The 23,721-nt window shown below is 40.8% G+C and overlaps 1 protein-coding gene across 3 annotated transcripts; it reads left to right on the forward strand.

Moving 5' to 3' along the window:
• Positions 1–303: 303 nt before the first annotated feature.
• Positions 304–21,577, forward strand: LOC137170657 (transcription factor 7-like 1-B). 3 transcript variants are annotated; one of them, XM_067574171.1, is made up of 13 exons: positions 304–874; positions 1,012–1,276; positions 2,167–2,236; positions 3,563–3,699; positions 13,359–13,436; positions 15,243–15,360; positions 16,208–16,289; positions 16,398–16,472; positions 16,564–16,680; positions 17,203–17,368; positions 17,879–17,986; positions 19,313–19,361; positions 20,575–21,577. In XM_067574171.1, exons 2-13 carry the CDS (start codon positions 1,100–1,102, stop codon positions 21,159–21,161), a joined length of 1,764 nt encoding a protein of 587 aa, XP_067430272.1. In that variant the 5' UTR covers positions 304–874; positions 1,012–1,099; the 3' UTR covers positions 21,162–21,577. The 3 variants fall into 3 exon arrangements, with proteins under 3 accessions (XP_067430272.1, XP_067430271.1, XP_067430270.1); XM_067574170.1 differs by having other exon boundaries at positions 1,048–1,276; XM_067574169.1 differs by having other exon boundaries at positions 304–1,276.
• Positions 21,578–23,721: the final 2,144 nt, after the last annotated feature.

The following is a 23,721-nucleotide window of genomic DNA, read 5'->3' on the forward strand; positions in this document are numbered from 1 at the left end:
TCACATAATTTTCTTTTTATTTCATAACGTTGCCTTTATATCTCATAATTTTGCCTTTTTTATCTCATAATTTTGACTTTTTATCTCATAATGTTGACTTACTATCTCAATTTTGACTGTATAACGTTGGCTTAGTGAGTCAAAATTTACCATAAGCATTTTTCTTTATAATTTTCCTTTTACTGTTGGAAATAGACTTCCAGAGAAAAGAGTCTATCTGCTCCTTTAAACTCTAAAACTGTGTTTTTTCTGTCTTTACTCCTCCCTCCCTCCTCTTTGTGCCTTCTCTGCAAACAAATGGGATCAACCTGTTGTGCCTGGTCCAGGATCAGCTCAGCTCACTGACTGTGTAGTGAAACCATGGCAACCTGCTGCCGTTAAACTGACCCGGGGTCAGTAAAGATGCCCGGTCCTGCCCCGACAGTCAGTCGCTGTATTCCGACAGTCTGTTCCTTCCACTCCACTTCAGAAACACCGAGCTGTCCGTCGGTGTCTCACGACTTCAGAAAAGGGTTTTGAATCAGCAAAGAATGTAACATGCGGAAATGGACACTTTACATCGGCTGCGGAGGACATTATTTACGGTTTAAACTGTATTAACGATGTAGGAATTTAACGAAAAAAGGGCGGATACTGTTTTCTCCGCTGGAGTAACTGCATCGAAGGGGACGTAAACTTTTCAGACGGTGCGGACGACTCGGTTTCTACAATGTCAACGGTGCTAAACTGGCTATGAATGTTTGTATTTTTTATTTTTAAACCAGTTGGAGCTTTTCCTGTCAATGCACGGCACCTTTTCGACTCTTTTCTTGGTGCAGACAAGCTCACGGAGTTCTTCCACACCTCAGGAATTCAGCGTCCGTGAACGCCGCAGGTAGCTAGCTGGCTAGCTGGTTAGCTAGTTTCTAAGCTAGTTTTTTAACACGCAGAAAAACAACTCTACGTAACGTTAATGCTGTTTTTCATGTGTTCAGCACACAGCTAACGTTAGATGTTTTTTCTTTCTCCGAGGTTTTTCAGTCTTGTTTTGTTTTTGACAAACTGTAGCTATCAACTTGGTCTAAACTCAAGCCGTAGCCGCTGCAGCTAACGTCCAAACATGCCGCAGCTAACCGGGGGAGACGGAGACGACTTGGGAGCAAACGATGAACTGATCGCTTTCAAAGACGAAGGAGAGCAGGAGGAGAAGAGGAATGTGTCTGCTGGACGGGATCTGGACGATGTCAAGTCCTCTCTGGTCAACGAGTCCGAGACCAACAGTAGCTCAGACTCGGAGGTGAGTCAAATGATAAGTTCACTTCAAAGTCAGTCTTAAAACAACAGTCAGGAGCCCAAATGAACAGTGAAACATGTTTTTCTTGCTGTAATCATTCCTCCTGTTCATACTGACCATTAGAAGATCCCTTCATAATGCACTTATAATGGAAGTGATGGAGGACAAAATCCACAGTCCTCCTTCTGTGCAAAAAATGTATTTAAAAGTTTATCTGAAGCTAATATGAAGCTTCAGCGTCCAAATGAGTTAAATTAGGTAGATATCTTTCAACGTTACAGTCTTTTTAGTGTTAAAGTCCCTCTTTTTGTTACTATACTTCCACCGCAGCTTAACAGGGAAACACTGTCCGAGGAAACACAAAGAGGGAATTTGATGCTAAAAAGACTGTAAATGTGTCAGATATCCACTGGTCATATGGACGCTTGACTGTTGTTTTAAGACAGTGGTTCCCAACCTGGGGGTCGGGACCCCTGCTAGGGGTCATGAGATAATAGAAAAACAGAAAGAAACATATTTTTGATACAAGCTGTCCTCTAATTTTTGCTTTTATTTCCTGTGGATTACTGTATTTACTTCCCTAGGACTCTAAACATCATTTAAATAAAACTAAATAAGCCATCTTTCTTTTAACTGGTAGACAGTGCTTTGTGTGTAGAGGGGTCGCAAGTAGACCAGGCTTTATTTTAAGGGGCCACAGGACAAAAAGGTTTGAACCATTGATTTAAGACACACTTGAAAGTTTGTTAACCTGTCCTATAACTGGGGGACAGTAACGTTATTAGCCTTTCTTTAGTGGATCCATCACATCACGTCCCCCTGTGGAGCTTTGTTTGTGTGCCTTTTCGTGGTCTGGCTTTGTTTACGTTTCTGTGTGTGTGGTTTCTTTGCAGGCAGACAGACGCCCCAAGCCCAATCCAGATCTGGAGAGCAGGGCCAGACAGAGTCTGCTGTTTGAAGAAGGTAATACTCTCAAGACTTGATCACTTCATTTATTTATTTATTTATTTATAGGGGACATTGCATGTTAATCATCACTGACATTTTAATAGTAATACTGTCATGTGTTTGTTTAGAGAGTGAGTTTCAATGTGGAAGCTCCAGTTTGAGACCAACTTGTAACACGATAGCAGAAGTGGATGCATCGTATGGGATCCTGTTGATGTGACGTCTCTCAGACTAACTGCACAAATAACGTCAACATACACGTTGAGAGTTAATCAGGCGATCTGAGATTTAGTATTAAACTGGATTTATCAACTATTTTGTCTATTTTAAACATTTTTTTTTAAGCAAAGATGCAAAAAAATGTTGTAATATCAGTCTCTCAAATGTGATGATTTCATGCTTTTCTTTGTCATACATGATAGTCAACTGGTTAGTTTGGGTTTTGGACGGTTGACTGGACGAAATATGACATTTCAACCAGGGCTGCAACTAATGATTATTTTCATTATTGATCAATCTTGGGATTAGTTTTTCTGTTAATTGTTTTGGTCCATAAATCATAATAAAACATAATAAAAAATATCATCTTTTGTGCGACAAACAGTCCGAAATTGAAAGATATTCAGTTTATTATGATGTATGAAGAGGAAAAGCAGCAAAATCTCATATTTGAGAGCCTGAAACCATAAAATATTTTGCATTTTTTCGCTAAAAAAAAGACTCAAATGGTGAAATGATTATCAAAATAGATCGACTAATTGTTGCAGCTCTAATTTCAAGACATAACTTATTGCGACAGGTATTTTATTTGATATTTTATGGACAAAAACGATAAATAATCAGCAGATTAATGGAAGATGAAAAGTCACAGCCCTACTGAAATATACTTAATGTTGTTTTCACTTTCAACAATCAGTATTGGCTTCATAAAGTCGGGGAAACTTGCAAGAGACAGATTAAACAAAGAAAGCTTCAAATCTGCACAGCTGTGGACTTTGAGTCCATCACGTGCAAAGATGCAGGATCCTACATGTCCCATAATGCAACTCAGCAACATGTTCCCTACTTGTTAAATCCTCTCATCTTTCAAACTTCATCCCTGAGTTTATAACGCAGGCTTTGTGTCAAATATTTGAAGTCTTAAGCCCAACTGAAGGTTGAAAATAACCCTGATGATGTTATGGGAGACTTAATTAACTTCCTCCAGATCCTCAGAAGACATTACGCAACAGTTGTGACAGACTGAGCAGGACTTTCCAAGATGACTAAACTGATCTTCTTGTGTAAAATTAGTCGGATTGACCCTTTTTTTAAGTCTGACGTTGACCTGTTGTTTCTCAGCGCTGAGGAGACAGCAGGATGGAGGTCTCTTCCAGCCCTCTCCGTACGTCGGATATCCCTTCTTCATGATCCCAGACCTCGGGAACCTGTGCAGCCCCTACCTCACCAACGGAGCCCTCACGCCAGGCGCCCGGACGGTAAGACGACACGCTGCGGCACACACACACACACACACACCCTGAAGCTGCGTGTAGTTAACACTTTTTTTTTTTTTGGAAAGGAGGGAACCAACCTCTTCATCTTCATCCTTCAAGTCTGTGAACTCTTCCAGTAAAGCGAACGTCTCACCTTTGTTCAGTTTGTCCGAGTCTGTTTTTTCGAGTGCGGCGTTTTCTTCACCTCTTTTCAAAAACAACTCGTGAGATTTATGCTTTATTAGAAATGTTTTTTTTTTGGTTTTACAAGAGAAAAGACTTGAAGGATGAAGACTGATTGCTGTTATTTTCATTATGAGTTCGTCTGCTGATTATTTTCTATAAAACGTTAGAAAACGAGCGTCACATGGTCCTACAAGGTGACGTCATACAAAGTCTTGTTTTGTCTGATAAACAATCCGTAAAAACAAACATTCGATTTACTTGAATGTAAGAAGAAGAAGAAGAAAAAAAATCAGCTCATTCTCACATGTCAGAATGAAACTAAAATGAAAATGGACTCAAACGATTAATCGGTTATGAAAATAGTCGCCAGTTAATCTCGTTTCGATCAACTGATCGATTAATCGTCGCAGCTTTTCTATTGGACATTTTTTTAGCCTTGTTTGACCTCAGAGCTGAAGGTGAGGTGGGTTTTTCTGGTATGTTGTTGTGATGTGTTGTTTACTTTCATACAAGACAAAGAAAATAAGCAAATATTCACATTTGGAACCAGAATGGAACTGATGGACGATTAACTGCTTATCAAAATAGTTGCTGATTTCCTTTTTTTTTTTTTTTTTGTTGGACTAATCAATAGTTTGATTAACGTTCCAGCTCCTGGTCCTGGTGAAGATGGTTTCTGTTGTTTTTGATGAATGTATTGATACTTGCAACACCTCCTGACATGTCTGTAGTTTGGCGAAGACCGTAAAAATGATACCTTGAGGTTATTTTCTAGTGAAGAATGTCGTCATGGTGACAGTAAGAGGTCGACTGCTGTTTAGAGAAGCCGCTAACAGTTTACCGTCTGTAGAAACGCAATATTTAGTTCAGGAGAAGAGTCTGTTTGTTTATTTTGCACCCAGCGTGACGTTGTTCTGCTTACGTGACAGTAAAGTCAATATCTTCTGAGTTCTGGACTGTTGCGCAAAGAAAACAAGCAAAAGTTGATGACCTGTTTAAAATCTTAAGGGGTGTTTTTCACTATTTTCTGACATTTTATAGACTAAATGATTGATTGATTGAATCAAGGAAATAATCAGCAGTTTCTATCCTTTTAGAGCCAAGATTCAGATATGGATAAACCCCCCTAAAAACAACAAACACCTTTTAAACAGGAAAAATATTCATTAGTGGCAGCTGTAAAGTCTTGTGTTGCTCACACACAGACGTTGGTTTTTGTGCCGTCTGGGGCCGCGGTGGCGGCGGCGGTGGTGGCGGGAGCAGAAGTTTACGAGATGTTGACGAATCTCCCGTAAACAGCAAACAGGTTCTAGCTGCTCGGCATTGTGAGGATATTGTTTTTGCAAATTGAGACATGCTGGATACCTCTGACCCGCCATTGTCTTGGAAGCTGCGTGTGTGTGTGTGTGTGTGTGTGTGTGTGTGTGTGTGTGTGTGTGTGTGTGTGTGTGTGTGTGTTATGATAAGGCGGTTGGTGATGCTGCAGGGTTCGACAGGCCTGGACACAGTCCTCTCTCTCTCTCTGTCTCTCTCTCTGCGCAGCAGATTAGCCGCTGTAGCTGGGAGTTGCACAGCGGGATTGACGGCGAGTTGCCCAATTTTTCTCCACTCCCCTGCAGCTTTATGGGAGCTCAGCTCGGATTATCAGGATACCGGCTGATGGTTTAACACACTAATACTCACGGCCACTAATCTAAAAATTGCCTCGGTGGCACACTGAGGAATTTAAGAGTATTTTGAGCAAAATATTCTTGCAGAGGTGGAACAAGCAGTTCACATGTCTGCTTTAAGAAGAGTTAAAACAGTTAAAGTGAAGATATATATATATATATATATATATAAATATAAACATGCAGGTGCTGAGGTCATTCCCTCAGTATTCTTAATTAGTTTTATTTATTTGTTCACATGGTCGGTAAACTGATTCCACTATTTTTAAACTTTATTCCCGTCGGTGTGTAGAAGGATTCAGAAAACTATTAATAGACGTTGGTGTTGGGAAATAATAATAATAATAATCAGCTGACTGAATTCAGGTTTATTATTAACAGTCCGAACATGAAATATCTAAAAAAAAACAAACGTAGAAATACAAGCAGAACGTTGTCTGGTTTGAGAAGGTGTGACTAGATTAAGATTATCAGATTATAGATAGATTATTCTTCCTAAACATGAAGGTTTTTGGGGGTTTGTGCTGTTGTTCGTCACCTCAGACTCATCATGTGCATTTTTATACACAAATCAATCATTAGAGAATAATCTATAGATTCATTAACTATGAAAATAATCATCAGTATCAGCGACGACGTCAAAACATGTCAGACGATCCTCAGCCTTCATTTTAATATTTTTTTAATGAAATAATAAATTTACTGGCTGACAAAAGACACAATCCACCAACTGATGGCGGGAAAAATAAGATTAATGTTTATCGTCTTGTTGTTGAGTTCAGAAGAAAACAACAATAAAAAAAACAACAAAACAAACATCAGTAAAAACACTAAATGTTCTGATTCCAGCTTCTAAAATGTGAATATTTTCTTTAGTCTTTAATAAAACATCTCAGGTTGCATCTTGGGCTTAATTGACATTTTTCACATATTATAGACGAAACAACTAATTGATTAATTGAGAAAATAATCGACAGATTAATTGATAATGAAAATAATTGTTAGTTGCAGCGCTACAGTAGATACAAATCAGTTAATCGTCGACTATTTTGATAATCAGTTAATCATTTTTCAAGCAAAAATGCCAAATATTTGAAGGTTCCAGCTTCTCAAATGTGACGATTTGCGGTTTTAAATGAAATATGTGAACGTCTCAGACTGTTGGAAGACATCAGAGAAACCGTGGACGCCATATTTTCATAGAACGAGCGATTTATCGAGAAAAATAATCTAATCGATAATGAAAACAATCGTCGGCTGCAGCCCCGCGGTAACAATAAGTCGTAGTAAGGCCGAAGCCGAGCTGAGCTTGGGGTTAGTTTTCTAGCGTTCAGGTTTCCCAGTGACACAGATCGGTGATTTCTTTTCCTTCTCTCCTCTCTGGTTTGTTTTGAAGAGTCTTTCCTCTGCGGATTTATCCCAGACACACGTGTGGGCTAAAACACACAGCCGAGCCCTCTCACACAAACACCTGCATTCCTCAGCTTTGTAACGCCACCCCCCCCCCTCCTCCCCCCTTCGCTTTGCATTAGAGGGCGATTGTTGTCATTAGCGGCGTCTGAATAGTCCTAATGCATGACTCCACAGGGGGATCGTTACGTCTCATTATGCTTAACACACTGCCTGTGGCTTCTCCACACACACACACACACACACACACACAAACACACACACACACACACACACTCACTCTACCGCTGCTTCTGACTGACTGATTGTTGCCTCGAGACAACAGTTGTTCCTTCTCTTCCTCTACTTTGGTCCTCCCTCACATTTCTCTTTACACAATGGAGACCTTGTGTATTTTTCAGCCTTCTGAGTAAGAGTGTGAGGTGTGTGTATGGGAGGAGGAGGAGGAGGAGTGAGGAGGAGGAGGAGGAGGAGGAGATGATGCGCCTGCCAGTCTGAAGGCAAGTCAAGGTAAACAGGCTATCGTTAGTTGGACGCTACCTGAACCATAATACAGGCTGTTTACTGTACTCATGTACTCAGGGCAGGAAGCAGAAGGCAGCGTGTAGAGACAACCTGTCTGCTTACTCAGCCGTCCTCCTCTCACCTCCCCCCACCTGCCTCCTGGTCTGCTCCTCACCTCTGTCTCCACTCTTTAAACAGTGTACACACACTGGAACTCACATGTCCTCAACTCTTCTTTTTAAAGGGGACGTATTCAACTTTTTTTGTTATTTATATCCTGTTATGATGTTGGATGTTAAACGTGGTCAAAGTTTCAAAAACTTGAGCTGAATGTATGTTAAAAATGCTGCCTGCAAGTCAAAAGTCAGGGCTTCAACCTGCTGATTGCTTCGTTTGCGTCGTTTTTCTGCCATCCGTTCTCTAGCCTTGGTTGCTAAGGTGGTTGCTAGGGGCTTTCCATGCATTGTTCACGTTGTCCGCTCTTGTATTTCAGCTCCAACATGTAAGGATGGATTTGAGAAGTTGACATTTGGAGTAAAGAAGGAGAAAAAGAAGTGTACGTAGCCTCCTGAGTCAGAGGAAGCTCCCTGAAAGCTGACCAATCAGAACAGAATAGGCTCATCGGGAGGCGGGGCTTAAAGAGACAGGAGCTAAAACGGCCTGTTTCAGACAGAGGCTGAACTGAGGGGCTGCATAAAGGACCAGTAGAAGATAAATAATGAGTTTTTAACTGGAAATCATGCAAATATACTCCAGTAAAACCCCAGAATATAAATATGAAAATGTGCAGAATATGTTCCTCTTGAAGCTCTACACTGCAACAAAAAAAACATCTCAAAAATAGACAAAACACAAGCAAATGAAGCAAACATCAAGCACCGGTTTGACAAAACATAGACGGCGTAAGAAAATGTGCTGCAAACACAGACGACAACACGTGTCTGTGTGTTTTGCCAGTTCGGGTGTCAGAACTCACATTTACACTCTTATTTTCACTCTGATATGCAGTGAAATGCTTTAAAAAAGCATCGTGTAAAAGAAGAACAGCGCTGCAAAAACTGGCAGGTTGAGTGTTGTGCATTTGATCGGGTTTATTTTAGCCGATACGATCTATAAAAGTCTAAATAATAAGAAAAAAAAAAGATGTAGTTGGTTCACAGGTTTGCTGACTTTACAGATCTGGCATACACACACACACACACACACACACACACACACACACACACACAGCTGTCTTCACACCAGTGTCACACCTGAGCGGTGGTGAATGATAGGAGGCGTCTGAGGAGAGATAAGTTATCCGCCGTGCGAGTGTTGATCACGCCGGAGATGTCAGGCCTCTCGCTTTATTTTCACTCTCTGTTTGTTAAAAAAAAGCTTTATGTTGACAAAGCTGACCATCTGTGTGAGCGTTCAGGGGCATGACTGCATGTGTGTGTGTGTGTGTGTATAAATGCGGCAGCGCTGTGTTTAGTTAACGTCTCTTTCGGCAGGCTGAACAATCCCAGAATTCCTCTGTTTACTCAACATTGTCTCCAAAGTCTTAAAATACCAGGAGGATGACCCCGTCTGAAACAACAACAAAGCTTTGTACATACACACTCTCCTATAAGCATGCAAACACACATCATAACAAAGCTCCCACACACACACACACACACACACACACACACACACACACACACACACAAACACTGCTCCATATGTTTGTCAGCAGGAAATCTACAAAAGCTATAAATGGTTTTTGGTTCATGTTAATATGATTCACTTCAGCATCATCAAACTGTGTTTATGTGCAGATCAGCAGCTGTGAGCAGAAGCCCAGTCACACATTATTATTATTATCATTATTATTATTATTGTTGTCTGTTGGCTAATCGTTGCAGCTCTGCAGACGATTTAAGACACCAAAAACACATTTGAGAAGCTGGAATCAAAAAATCTGGACATTAAAAGTAAAAATTGACTTTGGACAAGTAGATTTCTGACGCACTTGCCTGACCGAGTGAGAAAAACATCTTATTTTCACTCATGTGTGTGTGTATATATATATATATATATACATATAATGTTACAGTGTCGGTAATAATGAGGTAAACATGTGTAGCAGTAATCCCTGTGAGCATAAAGCAGAAACCTTTTTGTTTTTTTCCTACTTTCAGCCCCGATTGAGAGAAAATAACGGACAGATGAATCGATTATGAAAGTATACGTTATTTATGTGTTTTTTTTTTTCACCCGTATCGTTGACCTTTAACGACCTCGTCGTCAGCACTTTGTCTTCAATGTGAGGTTTGTGTTTCGTAAACAAGCAGCGAGCCCAATAACTTCTTCTCCCTCCAGTCACACAGCGATTTTATGCTTCCCTCAGTAATGGACTGTGTGTGTGTGTGTGTGTGTGTGTGTGTGTGTGTGTGTGTGTACATTGATTTTTCCTGGTATTTCCAACAGCTGGATCCAGTTAGCGCTCTCAGCAAGAGCTTCCTCGGGCCTCAGAATCGGGGACGGGGATGAGGCAGCATTGTGGAGTTATTTTATGTGTGTGTGTGTGTGTGTGTGTGGGACATTGTATGTGTGTCGCGGGGATTTTTACGCAGCAGTAGGGGAGGTGCGGTGTACACACATATGTTTGTAGGCTTTTCTGAAGAGTGATTATGAGTGGAAAAATGTAATCAGTGGTAGTTTCTAATTTAACTGGATGGTTGTTTGGTTCCTCGTTGTGATGAGTCAGGACATTTATAATCACCCTGATAAGCCATCAGCACGTTTACGTCGCACTTAAAGACGCCCTGTGAGAGTTTTTGAGCGCGAGTTGCTACAGATCAACGTCCCTGTTCTTTGGCTGCATGTTGATGATGCAATAAGCTTTTTCTGCTGCCGTTTCACTGATCTACAGGTAGCAAAGGCAGCGCAGAAGAAGAAGAAGCAATACAGGTTACAAAACTTTGAAGAAGCTTTGCAAAGGTTTTTTTTTATTAGAAAGGAAGTGTGTGTTTGTAAACATTACATTTCCGTCATATGAACATCGTCGTATGAGAATTCTAGCGTGCGTTTCCTGTTTCGGCTGCTACTGGCCGTCCGCAGGGTCAGAGTTCACCTTGGTTCAACTGGAGCGAGGCTGATAGAAACATTGCTGCACTTGTGTTTGGAAATGCAGAAGTTGTGTGTTTCATCACCGTGTCGAGAGAGCACACACACACTGTCACACCACCCCAGACCACAAGCTGTAGTGTCACTCTCACACGCTGTCGCCCTCATCAATATTTATTTATTTACCTGCAAATGTGACATCACCCCACGTCTATAAATAACACTCGATGTAAACAAAATCAAATAACCGTTTTATTCATATTTAAGGAACATTTACCAGTCGCAGCTTCTTAAATGTGAAGATTTGAAGCTTTTATGATGTTTGGACTGTTGATGGTAGTTTATGTTTTTCTATTTCTTTTTGCTAATAAAGTTTTTTTTTTTTCCTCAATTGCTTACATGTGTTTTCTGAAAGCTCATTTTCTTAAAACACAAAATACAAAAAAAAACCCTCACACAACAATGTTATGTCTTCTCAAAATTCAGCGCAATGAAAACAACAGAGCAGAAAGATCCACGTTTAAACTGAACCAGACGCAGGAAACACATCATAAAATAAAAGTCCAACCACTGCAGCAGCAGCTTGATTCACATGTCTGGACAAGAAACCAAAAGAGAGAATTTGTTGTTGTTATTGTTGAATGTTATTATTATTTTTCAGTCTTTTGTTTTAAATGGCACACAACAGAACAATCACAGTATTTTCAAATTAAAGAGTTTTTAATTTAACTTTAATGAAACCAACAGAGGCCTCGACATCCTGACCTTCACTCTGTAGAACAACTCAAAGCTCCAAAATCACCTACGTTTCCCATAATGCATACTGGGTAGCGTGTTGCTCGAGCTAGAGATAACCCTGATGACATCACTGTGACATCATCAGGGTTACTCTCTCAGATTTTAAGAAGACAACTCTAAGTCATTGTGCTCTGGATTCTCTCTCTCTCTCTGTCGTTTGGGGTCAGAGGTCACAGTTGCAACTCTTGTCATGTGATGAATCGGTTTCAACTGAACTTTATGCAACTTTAAGCCCATTAATTAGGAGAATATTTGAATATTAAATGATAATAACGTAATAAAAATACACTCATAAACACTGTCAGTTGCGCCGCCCCCCCCTCTTCCTGCGTCTCCTCTGGATTCTCTCCTCTCTCTCTCTCTCTCTCTCGTTCGGGGTCAGAGGTCACAGTTGCGAGTCTGTTGACGTCACTCACAGTTGAATGAGCACCAAAGGCCTCTTCTTTTCTGCGGGGCTCAGCCGAGTCTGCGTCTCTCTCAGTTTCAGACAGCTCGGTCAACAGTGGGACCCCGGCGGTTTGGGGCTGGTGGGGTGTATGTGTGGAGGGGGCGTGGGGGGGGGGCGCGGGGGGGTAATGGGGGCAGGGTGAAGGCGAACAGTTTAGGCTCTGTCCTTTGTTTAACTCCCATACAGACACTCTCAGAGCAAGCAGAGTCTCTCCAAACTCTACTGCGATGTTCTGTGATCGTTATGATTTCTGTTTGACCTTCAGCACAATAAAACTCATCCATGCGTAGCTTCTCTTTGTCCCGTGTAAGTCGTGTGTGTGTGTGTGTATATACGTGCTCGTCTTTCAGGGTGTGTCTGCGCGGGCTGTGTGACCGCCGCCGTCGTCGTCGTCGTTGTCTTGGTCTGAAGCAGCAGAAAGAATGTAAGCATGTGGGAGACGGAACAACATCGAACCGTGTTATCATAACCTGTAATCAAAGATAGGGATGTGCTGCGGCTCAGCAGGAACCGCAACCCTCCTGCACACACACACACACACGCACACGCACACACACACACACACGCACACACACACACACAAAGGTGTCAAGGTTCATCACAGTTTGTTCCTGTTGCTAAATGACACTTTTTATTTAGAAGTGTGACAGAGGATTGTGCTGCAGGAAGCTGTTTTAATCCTTTTTTGTTTGTTTGTTTCTTTTTGTGGAAGACGCTGGTCATCACTGTCACCGCTGCAGCTGATTTTCTGCTATTAATAAGCCGTTAAGATGTCAGATGATAAACGTGGTCAAAGTTCTAAAATCTGCTCTGAACACGTAGTTCCCTCTAATCTACTTCCTCCTCACGACGACGTCAGGTTGTTCACACACATTCCCCGCAAACGACTGTCTGTCCTTTTAATCTGTCGTTGCAAAGGTTGCTGCGGCTGGTGTGAGATAAATAGAGTTTTTAACTGTAAATCATGCAAAAAAAAATATATTCCAGTAGAGCCCCGGAGTATAAACACAGACCTGCCTGGAAATGTGCAGAATATGTGTCCTCTTTAACTTGATGTAAATTTTAGAGTTGCAACAAATGATTAATAAACTGACAAAACAGAAAATCAATCGTTTTAGTCATTTTTTTGATGGTTTTAGCTTCTCTGATGTGATCAATTTGCTGCTTTTCCTCGTCTTAACATTACAGATGAACAACAAACTGATTGGGGAAAATGATTGTAGCCCTTCAGTGCTTCATAAATAAGTGTAGAGCTGGTTTTCAGTCCTTCTTTCACCTTGAAAAAGGTATTAAACTGCATTCTGATGTATTAAAAATGTCTCATTTGATTTATTTGATGAACACTTACAGACACACTGCACAAAAACAAAATAAACCTTCTCTCTAACTTACAGAAGCTGCTTCTTCCAGTCACACAAGCTGAGAAAGACGCTCACTCGTAGTCTCCTGATAATCCACTAGTGTGTGTAAAATAATGTGTCATATTAGAGAAAGCTGATTGTTTTTGTTTATGAAATGTTTGTGTGACTGTTTGAACCTTCCCTTCCTCTCCGCAGTACCTGCCGTTCCAGTGGCCTCTGCTCGACGTCCCGGGAAGAGCAGCTATGAGAGACTCTGCTACTCCTACACACCTGGTAAGACCCGCAGGTTAACCACACACACACACACACTCATGACATATTAGAGGACTCGTGGTGTTAACTGGAGCTTCGGCCTCCTCCAGCACATTTTTCTAGTTCCTTATAGTTGACATGTTTTGATACAGATCATATGTGGGCGTTGTTGTTGTAACTTTTGACAGATATATAAAAACAAAAAACCGCCTCCTGACTCCTGAAATGAAGAAACAAGCTGTGTTGAATGTTATCAGTCATGACTTCCTGAAACAGGGACTTTGAACTCATGGCTGTTACTTCCTGGAATAATTTTTTTTTTTTTTTTACTTCCTTGAAAATAGTTGATCTTCAACAGCGGCCTCATGTAGGTGTAAATAAAACCTCCCTGCATCACATCACATCACATCATATTGAACTGCTTCTGTTTCCTGCATCCGTTTGTTTTCCACAAAGATCATATCTCAAGGAGAAATGAATCACATTTAAGGAGGTAAAGAAAGTGTTTTATGAGAGTAACGAGTCTGTTAATTAGCAGAGAAATAGTGAAGAATGTAAACATCCTGAAGGGAGAAGATTCACTTTCATTATCCACTAATCTGATTATTTTCTCGATTATTTAGCGGATCTATGAAATATCAGGAAAATGGTGAAAAACATCCATCACTGTTTCTCCCAAAACTCCAAGGTGACGTCCTTAAATGTCTTGTTTTGTCCTGACGGAGCGGAAACCCTCAGGGCAGAGACATGAAGCCAACAGGAAGTGCCAAAAAACTGCAGTTCCTCTAACGGCTGCTTGAGGCTCCAAAAGCAAGTCAACCCCCCCCCCCCCACATAGACCCACACGTTAAAAAGCCTTTACAGCAGAGATCAACATGTTTACAACCTGCTACAGACTAATAAGATATATTATTCATTGGATTAAACTGTGTTATATCTGGATTAGATATCGTTATCTGGATCTGAGATTCAGGTCGTATCTGCAGACCTAACAGCTGTTTACTGATCAATGTCACAGACTTTGATCTCATCACACCTGTTTTCATAATTTCACTATTAGATTCAAGAGTTTTTATGTCACAGATCCAACGTTAACATGACTGCAGTGGCTGAAAGGAACCATTATATTTATCATCAGTTAATCTCTCGATTGTTTTCACGATTAATCAATTAGTTATTCAGTCTATAAAATGTCAGGAAGTGGTGAAAATTGTTTTTCAGAGCTTCAGGTGCCCCAAAATATTCAGTTTACTGTCGTAGAAGATTAAAGAAAACAGAAAATATTCACATTTAAGAAGCTGGAACCAGAATCTGAGTCTAAATGATTCATCAATAATCAAGATTGTTGCAGCTCTGATGAGATTTGTGTTTCTTTAGCTGCTGTTTTATAAGGTTTTTATGTCCACAATCAGATATTTTCAGTTGTTCATCTGTTGTTGAGTTTCATGTCGAGCTGTAGCAGAGAGATGTTTTCATCCAACAGGCTGAAGTTTCGTCTCTCTGCATCTTCTCACTCAGTAAACAAGCCGACTCGACAGAAACAAGATTATAATCTTTGTTTGGAGCATCGTTGAAAGCAGAAAACTTTCCGCTCAGTGTTCATGTTTGTGTTAAACGTTCTGTTAACTGTGATGTCTTTCAGATATTTGTGTGAAAAGAAGCAGAAATCATTCAAAGTGGAGATGATCAATAGAGAGAAAAACAAAGTAAAAGAAGGTCAATCCTGACACCTGGTGGACATGTGACCTCACTGCAGCATCTGTAATCACCTGCTCTCTCTCTCTCTCTCTCTCTCTCTCTCTCTCTCTGTCTCTCTGTGTTTTCCAGTCTAACAACGTGCCGGTGGTGCAGCACCCACACATGACCCACCTGCATCCGCTGCTGTCCTACAGCCCGGAGGCCTTCTCCCCTCAGAGAGCCTCACCTGGCTTCTCTCCTGACACAGGTACGCACAACGCTCTCACCTCAAATCACCACAACATGAACACTGCTTTATTTAATCATGTACGACCACATATAAACGTTTCTGAGCTTCTGTTCAGCAGACACACTGATGCCTGTAGGTTCAAACCCACAGACAGTATATAAAGTACATTCTATTTATTTATATTAACGCGTGTCATGTAGCGAATGACTATTTTAAACGTCAACAATGAAACTTTAAACCTAATAAATAAAGTTTTATTTCCATCTTTACTACAAACGGTGCTGCGTACTGTCATCTTTAAATGATGATCAGTTCCAGCATCTTTTTTATCTGTTAATAAAAACAGATTTAATTATATTTTAAAGCATCTATAATGTATATTTTTGTTATATTAACACAGTCTGAGCTGTCAGTGTGTCATGTGTTTGGCTGGTAGTGACTCTGCAGCTTCTCTCGGCTTTACGGAGCTTTATATTGAGTTTCAGCTCATTGTTTATCTGTCCGGCTGCAACTTTTACTGCTCTGGTTCACTCTCAGTGTCTCATAGCGTCGTTTTCAGAGATAGAAAGCTGTAAAAAGTCACTGTACACTACCTGCAAACAGACACAGTTAGCTGTAGACTAGCTAGTGGAGCATTTAGCAGCTAAAGAACCAGATATTTGTAAAAACAGAAGCTAAAAGAGAGTGAATATTGGACTTACATTCACCAGGTGGACAGAAACACGACTCCACATGAATGATAATGTTGCTCCGTAACTGCTGATGTGGAAATAAGCGACTGTTTGCTAACAAGTTCAACATATCAACTTGGATTTTGGCTGCTGGACTCTTGTTTAAACAGTAAATGAATAATTCTCCCCTGCAGGGATGTCCAGGCCGCCTCACGCCGCCTGCTACCCCGTCTCTCCCGGAGGCATGGCTCAGATCCCGCACCCTCTCGGCTGGCTGTGAGTCAAACACGAAACACATATTGTGAACAAAACAAACACATCAACAAAAGTTTTGGACCTTCATGTGACTGTCGGACCTTTGTTTGTTTGTTTGTCTCCGTGCAGGCAGGGGCAGCACATGTATCCCATCGCAGGAGGCTTCTCACCCGCCGCTCTCGCCATGAACGCGTCCGTTTCAAGGTCAGTGTGTGTGTTCTGTTTGTTACCGCGGGATACGACGCTCGACACATGATGTTAATCTGAACATGTGACGTTGTGTTTTTGTCGGCAGTTTGGTGTCAGGCGGCTTTTCTCCTCGTCTGATGCAAACGCCGCAGTCGTCCATTCCTCATCCCGCCATCGTCGCCACGGGAGTGAAGCAGGAGCCTGAAGGCAGCAGCCAGCCGGGGTAAATAAAAACATATCCTGCTTGTATAAATATTATTATCAGTTTCTTTAAATATAACCTGGCAGCGAGTTCATGTCTCCCTTCCTATTCAGACGGATTTCCAGCCGACCTCGCCCCGATCGGGCCAATCACAGCCGTTTATCTAATAGGGGGCGGGTTATACGATGACTGATGGGCGCTGTTGAGGCTTTTTTTGTAAACAACCAAGATGGCCGCCGCTGATGTGGAACAGTCTGTTGAATCTGTTGCGACAGGATTAAACGAACTGGACAATATATGTTCTCAACTTAAAGCTTTTGTTGAGAAGAATGACGTGTGTGTCGTACCGACAGGATTCGGTTGCTAAGCGCTACGTCACAAGTTACGTCGCTCTGATTGGTTGTAGGTCTGTCCAGTCGTCTGCAGCCGTTGATAACGTCCTGAACCGATGAGACGTCAGGATACTTTAAATAGGTTTGAAGATGAGATTGAAGATGTTTCAACACTGATTGTAATGGATTGGATGGTTGTGTGTTGGTGCAGGAAGCTGCTGGCCGACGCTCAGCAGGAGAAAGCAGACGAGAAGAAGCCTCATATCAAGAAGCCGCTCAACGCCTTCATGTTGTACATGAGGGAGGAAAGACCCAAAGTGGTCGCTCAGTGCAAAGTTAAAGAGAGCGCCACCATCAACCAGATACTGGGACAGAGGGTGAGTCTGTCTGCTCGCTTTTACAAGCTTGATCCTGGAAGGTTAAAGTAGTTTATAATACTAATCATTTTTATTGTTTATTGAGAGTGTTTTGTTTTGTGATGTCACATAATAAGGAAAAGACTCTAAATTAAAGAATTAGCAGCATGTATAAATGTTTTATTTAGTACATGTTGGTTGAATGTATGTTAAGTTTTGAGACTGAAGTCAAAATGTTTTTAGAAAAATGTGAAAATATTTATTAATTTGTGATATTTCAAGACAAAAGAAATATTTTGGAGAGTAAATAAGAAAGTTGTAATAATCAAGATTTCAAAAATGAAATTGAGAAACTACATGTGATAAATAAAATCATGATAAATTCATGATATTTTGAGAATAATGACAAAAACGTAGAATAAAAAATAAAATGTGTGTGTGTGTGTGTGTGTGTATCAGTGTGTGTGTGTGTGTGTGTGTGTGTGTGTCAGTGTGTGTGTGATAACTGACGGTGTTGTCGTCTGTCCTCAGTGGCATTCTCTCTCCAAAGAGGAACAAGCCAAATATTACGAACTGGCTCGTAAAGAAAGACTCCTCCACTCCAAACTCTACCCCGGCTGGTCAGCCAGAGACAACTACGTGAGTACACACACACACACACACACACACATACACACACACACCAGAGGGCTGCACTACGAAGCAGGTTCAACATATCCAGGCTTTCTTTGTGTGAGCTGGATCAACAAACCCTAAACTCACGATCAGAGATGAGCGGTATCACGACGGTGGTTATGAACTTTCTTTGTTAACTCAGGCTCTGCTTCAGGCTCTGTGCGCGTCCCTATGAAAGGGGGCGTTTGGTGTCATTTGACTCTGTTTCCGCACAAAATGGACCAATCACGTGCCGCCTGCTTCAGTCAGGAGGAACGGATCATTATAACAGAGAGCTATGAATAATATAAATACATTATCACAGCAAATAGCAACTCTCCGTGCCTCCAAAGCTCTTAAACATTAAACTTGATGCTGCAGATTCAAACATTATACTAAAGAAGTGCATTCAGGTCTGACTCAGTCCCATAATGAAGGATCAGTGGAAATCACTGGTCAAGTCAAAGTGAAATTAATATTATAGATTGAATATTACCTGTGATAAATACCAATAGATTACTCTTTTTTTGTTCAAAGTATTTTTTCATTAGTTTTTTGTTTTTTATTTGTTTCTTTTTACAATTTGAAATACAGCTTGATATATTGTAACAAAATCCCATCCCACAAGTAACCAGAACCTCTTGCACCATTACAAATTTACAGTATGACATCAAATCAATGGCAAGTATGGTAAAAGACTGATCAGTTTTCTAATCAGTGTTCTAATAGCTGCAGTACCAGCAGTATTAAACGGACTTTGCAGGAAATCAGGTGGTTAGTGAAAGAGCAGCGCTTTTTATTGAAGATTTAAGCCGAAACTCAGAACATAACCTGCTCCAGACCAGGTTAAGTTTGCAGTATCAGTTACCATGGTGATGTAGCCAGGTTAACAGAGAGTTACCATAGTGATGTAGCCAGGTTAACAGAGAGTTACCATGGTGATGTAGCCAGGTTAACAGAGAGTTACCATGGTGATGTAGACAGGTTAACAGAGAGTTACCATGGTGATTTAGCCAGGTTAACAGAGAGTTACCATGGTGATGTAGCAGGTTAAAAGAGAGTTACCATGGTGATTTAGCCAGGTTAACAGAGAGTTACCATGGTGATGTAGCAGGTTAAAAGAGAGTTACCATGGTGATGTAGCCAGGATAACAGAGAGTTACCATGGTGATGTAGCCAGGTTAACAGAGAGACACCTTCGTGACATTGAAAACCCCTCTCTGCTCTCATACTGCTCTACATTAACACACATATATATTTATATTTATATTTGTATTTATGAAGTCTTGACGTGTTTGTTTGTGTCTGCAGGGTAAAAAGAAGAAGAGAAAGAGAGCGAAGAGTGAGACTCTGCTTGATGGTAAGATGATCAATCGATCAGACATGGATTTATTGATAATAAGTGGACTGATCAGTATGTTTTGTTTGTTTGTTCATATGTCATGATGATACTGAGACAAAGTTTTCAGGTAATATTAACAAAAGATCATTTTCAGATTCTCTTATCAAGTGTGACATCTGCCATATTTTTTCAAATGAACCACAGCATATGATCAAATTTATATAATTAATTTAAAATATAATATAAATAACTTTTAACTGGCAACTTACTGTTGAACACAAAAACACAAAGAAGAGCCACTAGATGGCAGAAGATACTTGAGCTTGAATTCCTCACCTGCATAAAACCACCAGGATGAATCCTTGTGGCTCAGACGACGGCGGCGGCTCGTTGTGGTGAAAACTGGGTCGTCACTCGTCGTCTGTCTCGCTGCAGCAGGAAGGAGGCGTTACCGAGGCGTGTCGCAGAGTTCACTGGAGTTCATCAGAGATAAAAAAAAAGCAACAGACAGTCACACTGAAAGTGAAAGTAACGGAGGAGTTAACTGCAAAACAAAGACGACTTCATTAATCTGGAGCTCAGACACTGAGATATAATTAGTTTAAAGTTTAGTGTTGATCAGTTTTGTGTTTTTTTGGCTACATGAGAGAGAAGGGAGGACGGAAACTCGTCTCTGTTTGCTGCTGGATGTTCTTCTTCTTTCTTTACTCTCCTTTGTTTCGTCCACAACAGTCTGCAGTGCAGCATTTCACTCATATATGAGAGTGAAAATGAAAACAGATGAATGTTAAACACTGAACTCTCTTCTGATCAAACATGTTGGGCAGCAGCTCGAATCAGCTGTTACATAACAAACCGTCGTTCTGTGAGTCACCTGATGATGACGTGAAACCGTCTGCTGTTGGTTTTGCGTGTCTGTACTCAACCGAAGATCCTCTGTGAGGGAAGACGCTCCGCTCTGTAACACCTCTGTGCAATCAGTGTTTCCAACAACTCCGACAGAGTGAGACGTCTTCTCTGTAGAGGATCGCCTCACGTCTCTCTCAGGAGCCGCGTTCTGCAGTTAAACTTTCAGATCAGATCAATAATTGAAGCTGATCAGTTTAATAGTTTTGAATTTCAAGCAGCTCCTGTAAACATCAGCTGATATGTAAAAATATCAGATGGGACTTTGTATCTGCAGATAATCAATATTCAGTATTGTGATGTTATGTTTTTGTGTGTGTTGCAGACGACATCTCGCCGCAGCTGAAGAGACCTCATGTGCCGCCCGGATCCGAGGAGACGCCTCACACGCACGCTCTCCTCACACACTCACAGACTGCACCCACGCACACACACGCCCGCTCTCACCTGTCACAGCCTCACACCATCTCCCACCTGACGCACACGCACCTGTCCCAGGCCAGCCCCGCCTCCTCCCTGGACTCTCCGGCGACACCGACCACGGCGCTGGCCTCTCCCGCCGCGCCGGCGCCCACGCACACCGAGCACACGCACTCGTCGTCGTCATCCTACAGCCACAGCGGACACTCGTCGCCGTACGCCGAGCAGCTGCAGCCGCTCTCCCTCACCACCAAACCCCACCGGACCGCCCTCCCCCCCCTGAGCAGAACCACCGCCGTCACTCCGGGACCCTCCACGCCGTCGTCGTCCTCCGACACCCCCACCCCGTCGCCGCACACGGCCTCCTCCAGGAGCACGCCCCCGCCGCCGCCGTTCCTGCTCCCGCCTCCTACCTCCTCTCACCAATCAGCAGCCGGCTCCCTCGGTGCCTTAACTCAGCCGTTCTCGCTCAGACGATCCAATCACCTGTGAGGAGCCGCGAGCTGCTTCCTGTTTTTTTTTTTTTTTTTTTACTGTTCATGAAATCAAATAAAAAAAAAAAAACAGTGAAATCATATAAATACAATTCTCTCTCTTTTTTTAAATGCTGTAAATGATGCTTTTCTTTTTTTAAACTTTTTTATAGATGTATCACGTTTTATATTAGTATAAAAAGGACAAATAACTGGTCAATATTTGACTGCATCTCTAACTTCATGAAACATTTTTGCAAACTGTCACCTTTTCTAATGACTTTTTATGAACGATCAAGTTGTTGTAATTTGAAAACGAGGTGTGGCACACGGGTTTGTTTGTTTGTTTAAGAAAATGTTTTTTGTTTTTTTTTCCACCTGGTAGTAAATCTGTTCTCTCCTCGCTGTGTTAATAAATGTTCACTTGAGTTCTGATGTTGCAGAGCCGGAAAGTTTCATTTCTTTGTGTGTGTGTGTGTGTGTGTGTGTGTGTGTGTGTGTGTCAGAGCATCAAAGCTTATTAAACATTTTTGTTGACATTATATAATATGTTAGTATTAAAATAATACTGGTGAATATACTGTTTATGTCGTGTGTTGCAGTTGGAGACTAGAGACGTATTTTATTGATTATACAATTATAATAAACAGTTCTGTTGTTGCCTCAGAAGAAAAAAAAGGCATCAAAACATTTAAAGTTCAAACATTCATCATCGTTTCTGGTGGATTATTAGACTTTAATGTCAGCAGTTGACAGCAGGGCAGATTAGATGAAATAAGCTAATATTCACCAGGATTTATTTTTATTATCTGCAGTAGATTTGTAAATAAAAAGGAATGTGAAAAGTTTCGATGTAAACTGAAAGTCCAGGAAAAACATTTTCCCCGGAGGGCCGGATTTAGCCCACGATCTCTGGCTGCACTATGTTTTTTTTTTTTTTTTTTTAATTCTTTAAAATGTAATCTTTATTTAATCATTATTTATTTATTTTATTTGCACAATAAAACAGCAGCGGAAACACAACAACAAAAAGAGAAGAAGAAAACTGTGCAGGTGAGATTTAGAGGCTTATAGAAGGAATCTCACCTCAGTACGCTTTATAAACCAATACAAAAGTCACTTAATACACAAAAATAAGCAAACAAGCAGCCATAGAATCAAAAAAACAAACATAAAGTAGGCATAAACATAAACATAAACCAAGCAGAGACATAATAATAATAATAATAATAATAATAATTACAATCACAGTCAGATATGATCAGTTCAGAGCTTATATTTTGAAATTCTTGAGAGAAATCGACTGAAATGTGATTTGAATATAACTTTTCCCACAGCTGAGAGCTGTCAGACCAGTACAGACCACTGGGAGGTGTAGTAATCAGTAACGGAGGATAAACATGCTTGTGTGTTAACAGCTCGGACAGGTTCACATCTGTTGAGTGAAATAAACCTGATGCACCAGTGATAGACGTGTAATTTCAGTACAGAACCTATAATAACATAATTTACTGAAAGATTTACTAGATGTGTTGATTTGCCGCCTTATAAAACTGCTTATTTACACACATACTTCCTAAACAGGCCTGAACCAGTGATTCACTGACAGCTGCTGATGATAGAAGCTGAATATTAGTTCTCTAAGCAGGCGTGTAGATTTTGGGAGTCTGTTCCAGTTATCTACAGTAGTATATTCAGAATACCAAACACAGTTCTTACATATGAAGTTCAGGCAAAATTGAAAAAATAAAATGATTGTCTGCAATATAAACGCACAATTATGAGATAATCATGATTTAAAGCGTGATTTGTTCTCTTGGAGGTAAAATAATCACAATTCTACCAGAATGTTTGTTTTTTCAGGTATGACGGCTGCCAAATGGTTCATAAGTCATTATGACACATCTAGTGTTTTATATCTATGGGTGTAACCATTTGGCAGGTTTCTTTTATAATTGTGCAAATCAACAGCTGGAAAAATGCTTTACAAGGCAAAAGAAGAGAAGCAGGCTGATGCACAAGTTTGGTGTTTATTTAAGTGAAAAACTTAAAGGATCTTGAGCTGATGGAGTGATCCTGCTGCTGCTGCTGCTGCTGCTGCTAAATGTGACAATTCTGCAAAAATATCAAGCTAACAAATGATATCGCAGCATTACAGATTGTCTCATCTCTTTTTTGAAGAACACAATCAGCAAACAGAAACAACAACAACAACAACAGTCAGACAATCAACAAAGAATTAATTAAAACTGACACAAGAGTCGTAAAAAAAACATCAGATAATAAAGCTTTAAAATCTCCAAGACTCTAGTTTTCAGTCCATCAGTGGAGCGTAATTAACTAATTAACTGTGTTGCAATCGTCTTCTGATCATACAAACTAACGAACATGTAATCAGGCTGATAAGATCCTGCAGGTCAGCAGCTGAACGACTGTTTTATAAGACAGTCAGTCAGTCAGTCATGTGGAAGATTTAATGTCTCATCTTCAGCTCAGATATTCAGCTTTCTTCCTCATTCGATAACTTTCAGTTTAGTTCAGGTCTGATGGCTTATTAATCATTTCTCTGATCAACATGT

Source organism: Thunnus thynnus, chromosome 19 (assembly GCF_963924715.1).
Source record: "Thunnus thynnus chromosome 19, fThuThy2.1, whole genome shotgun sequence".
Taxonomy (NCBI): Eukaryota; Metazoa; Chordata; class Actinopteri; order Scombriformes; family Scombridae; genus Thunnus; species Thunnus thynnus.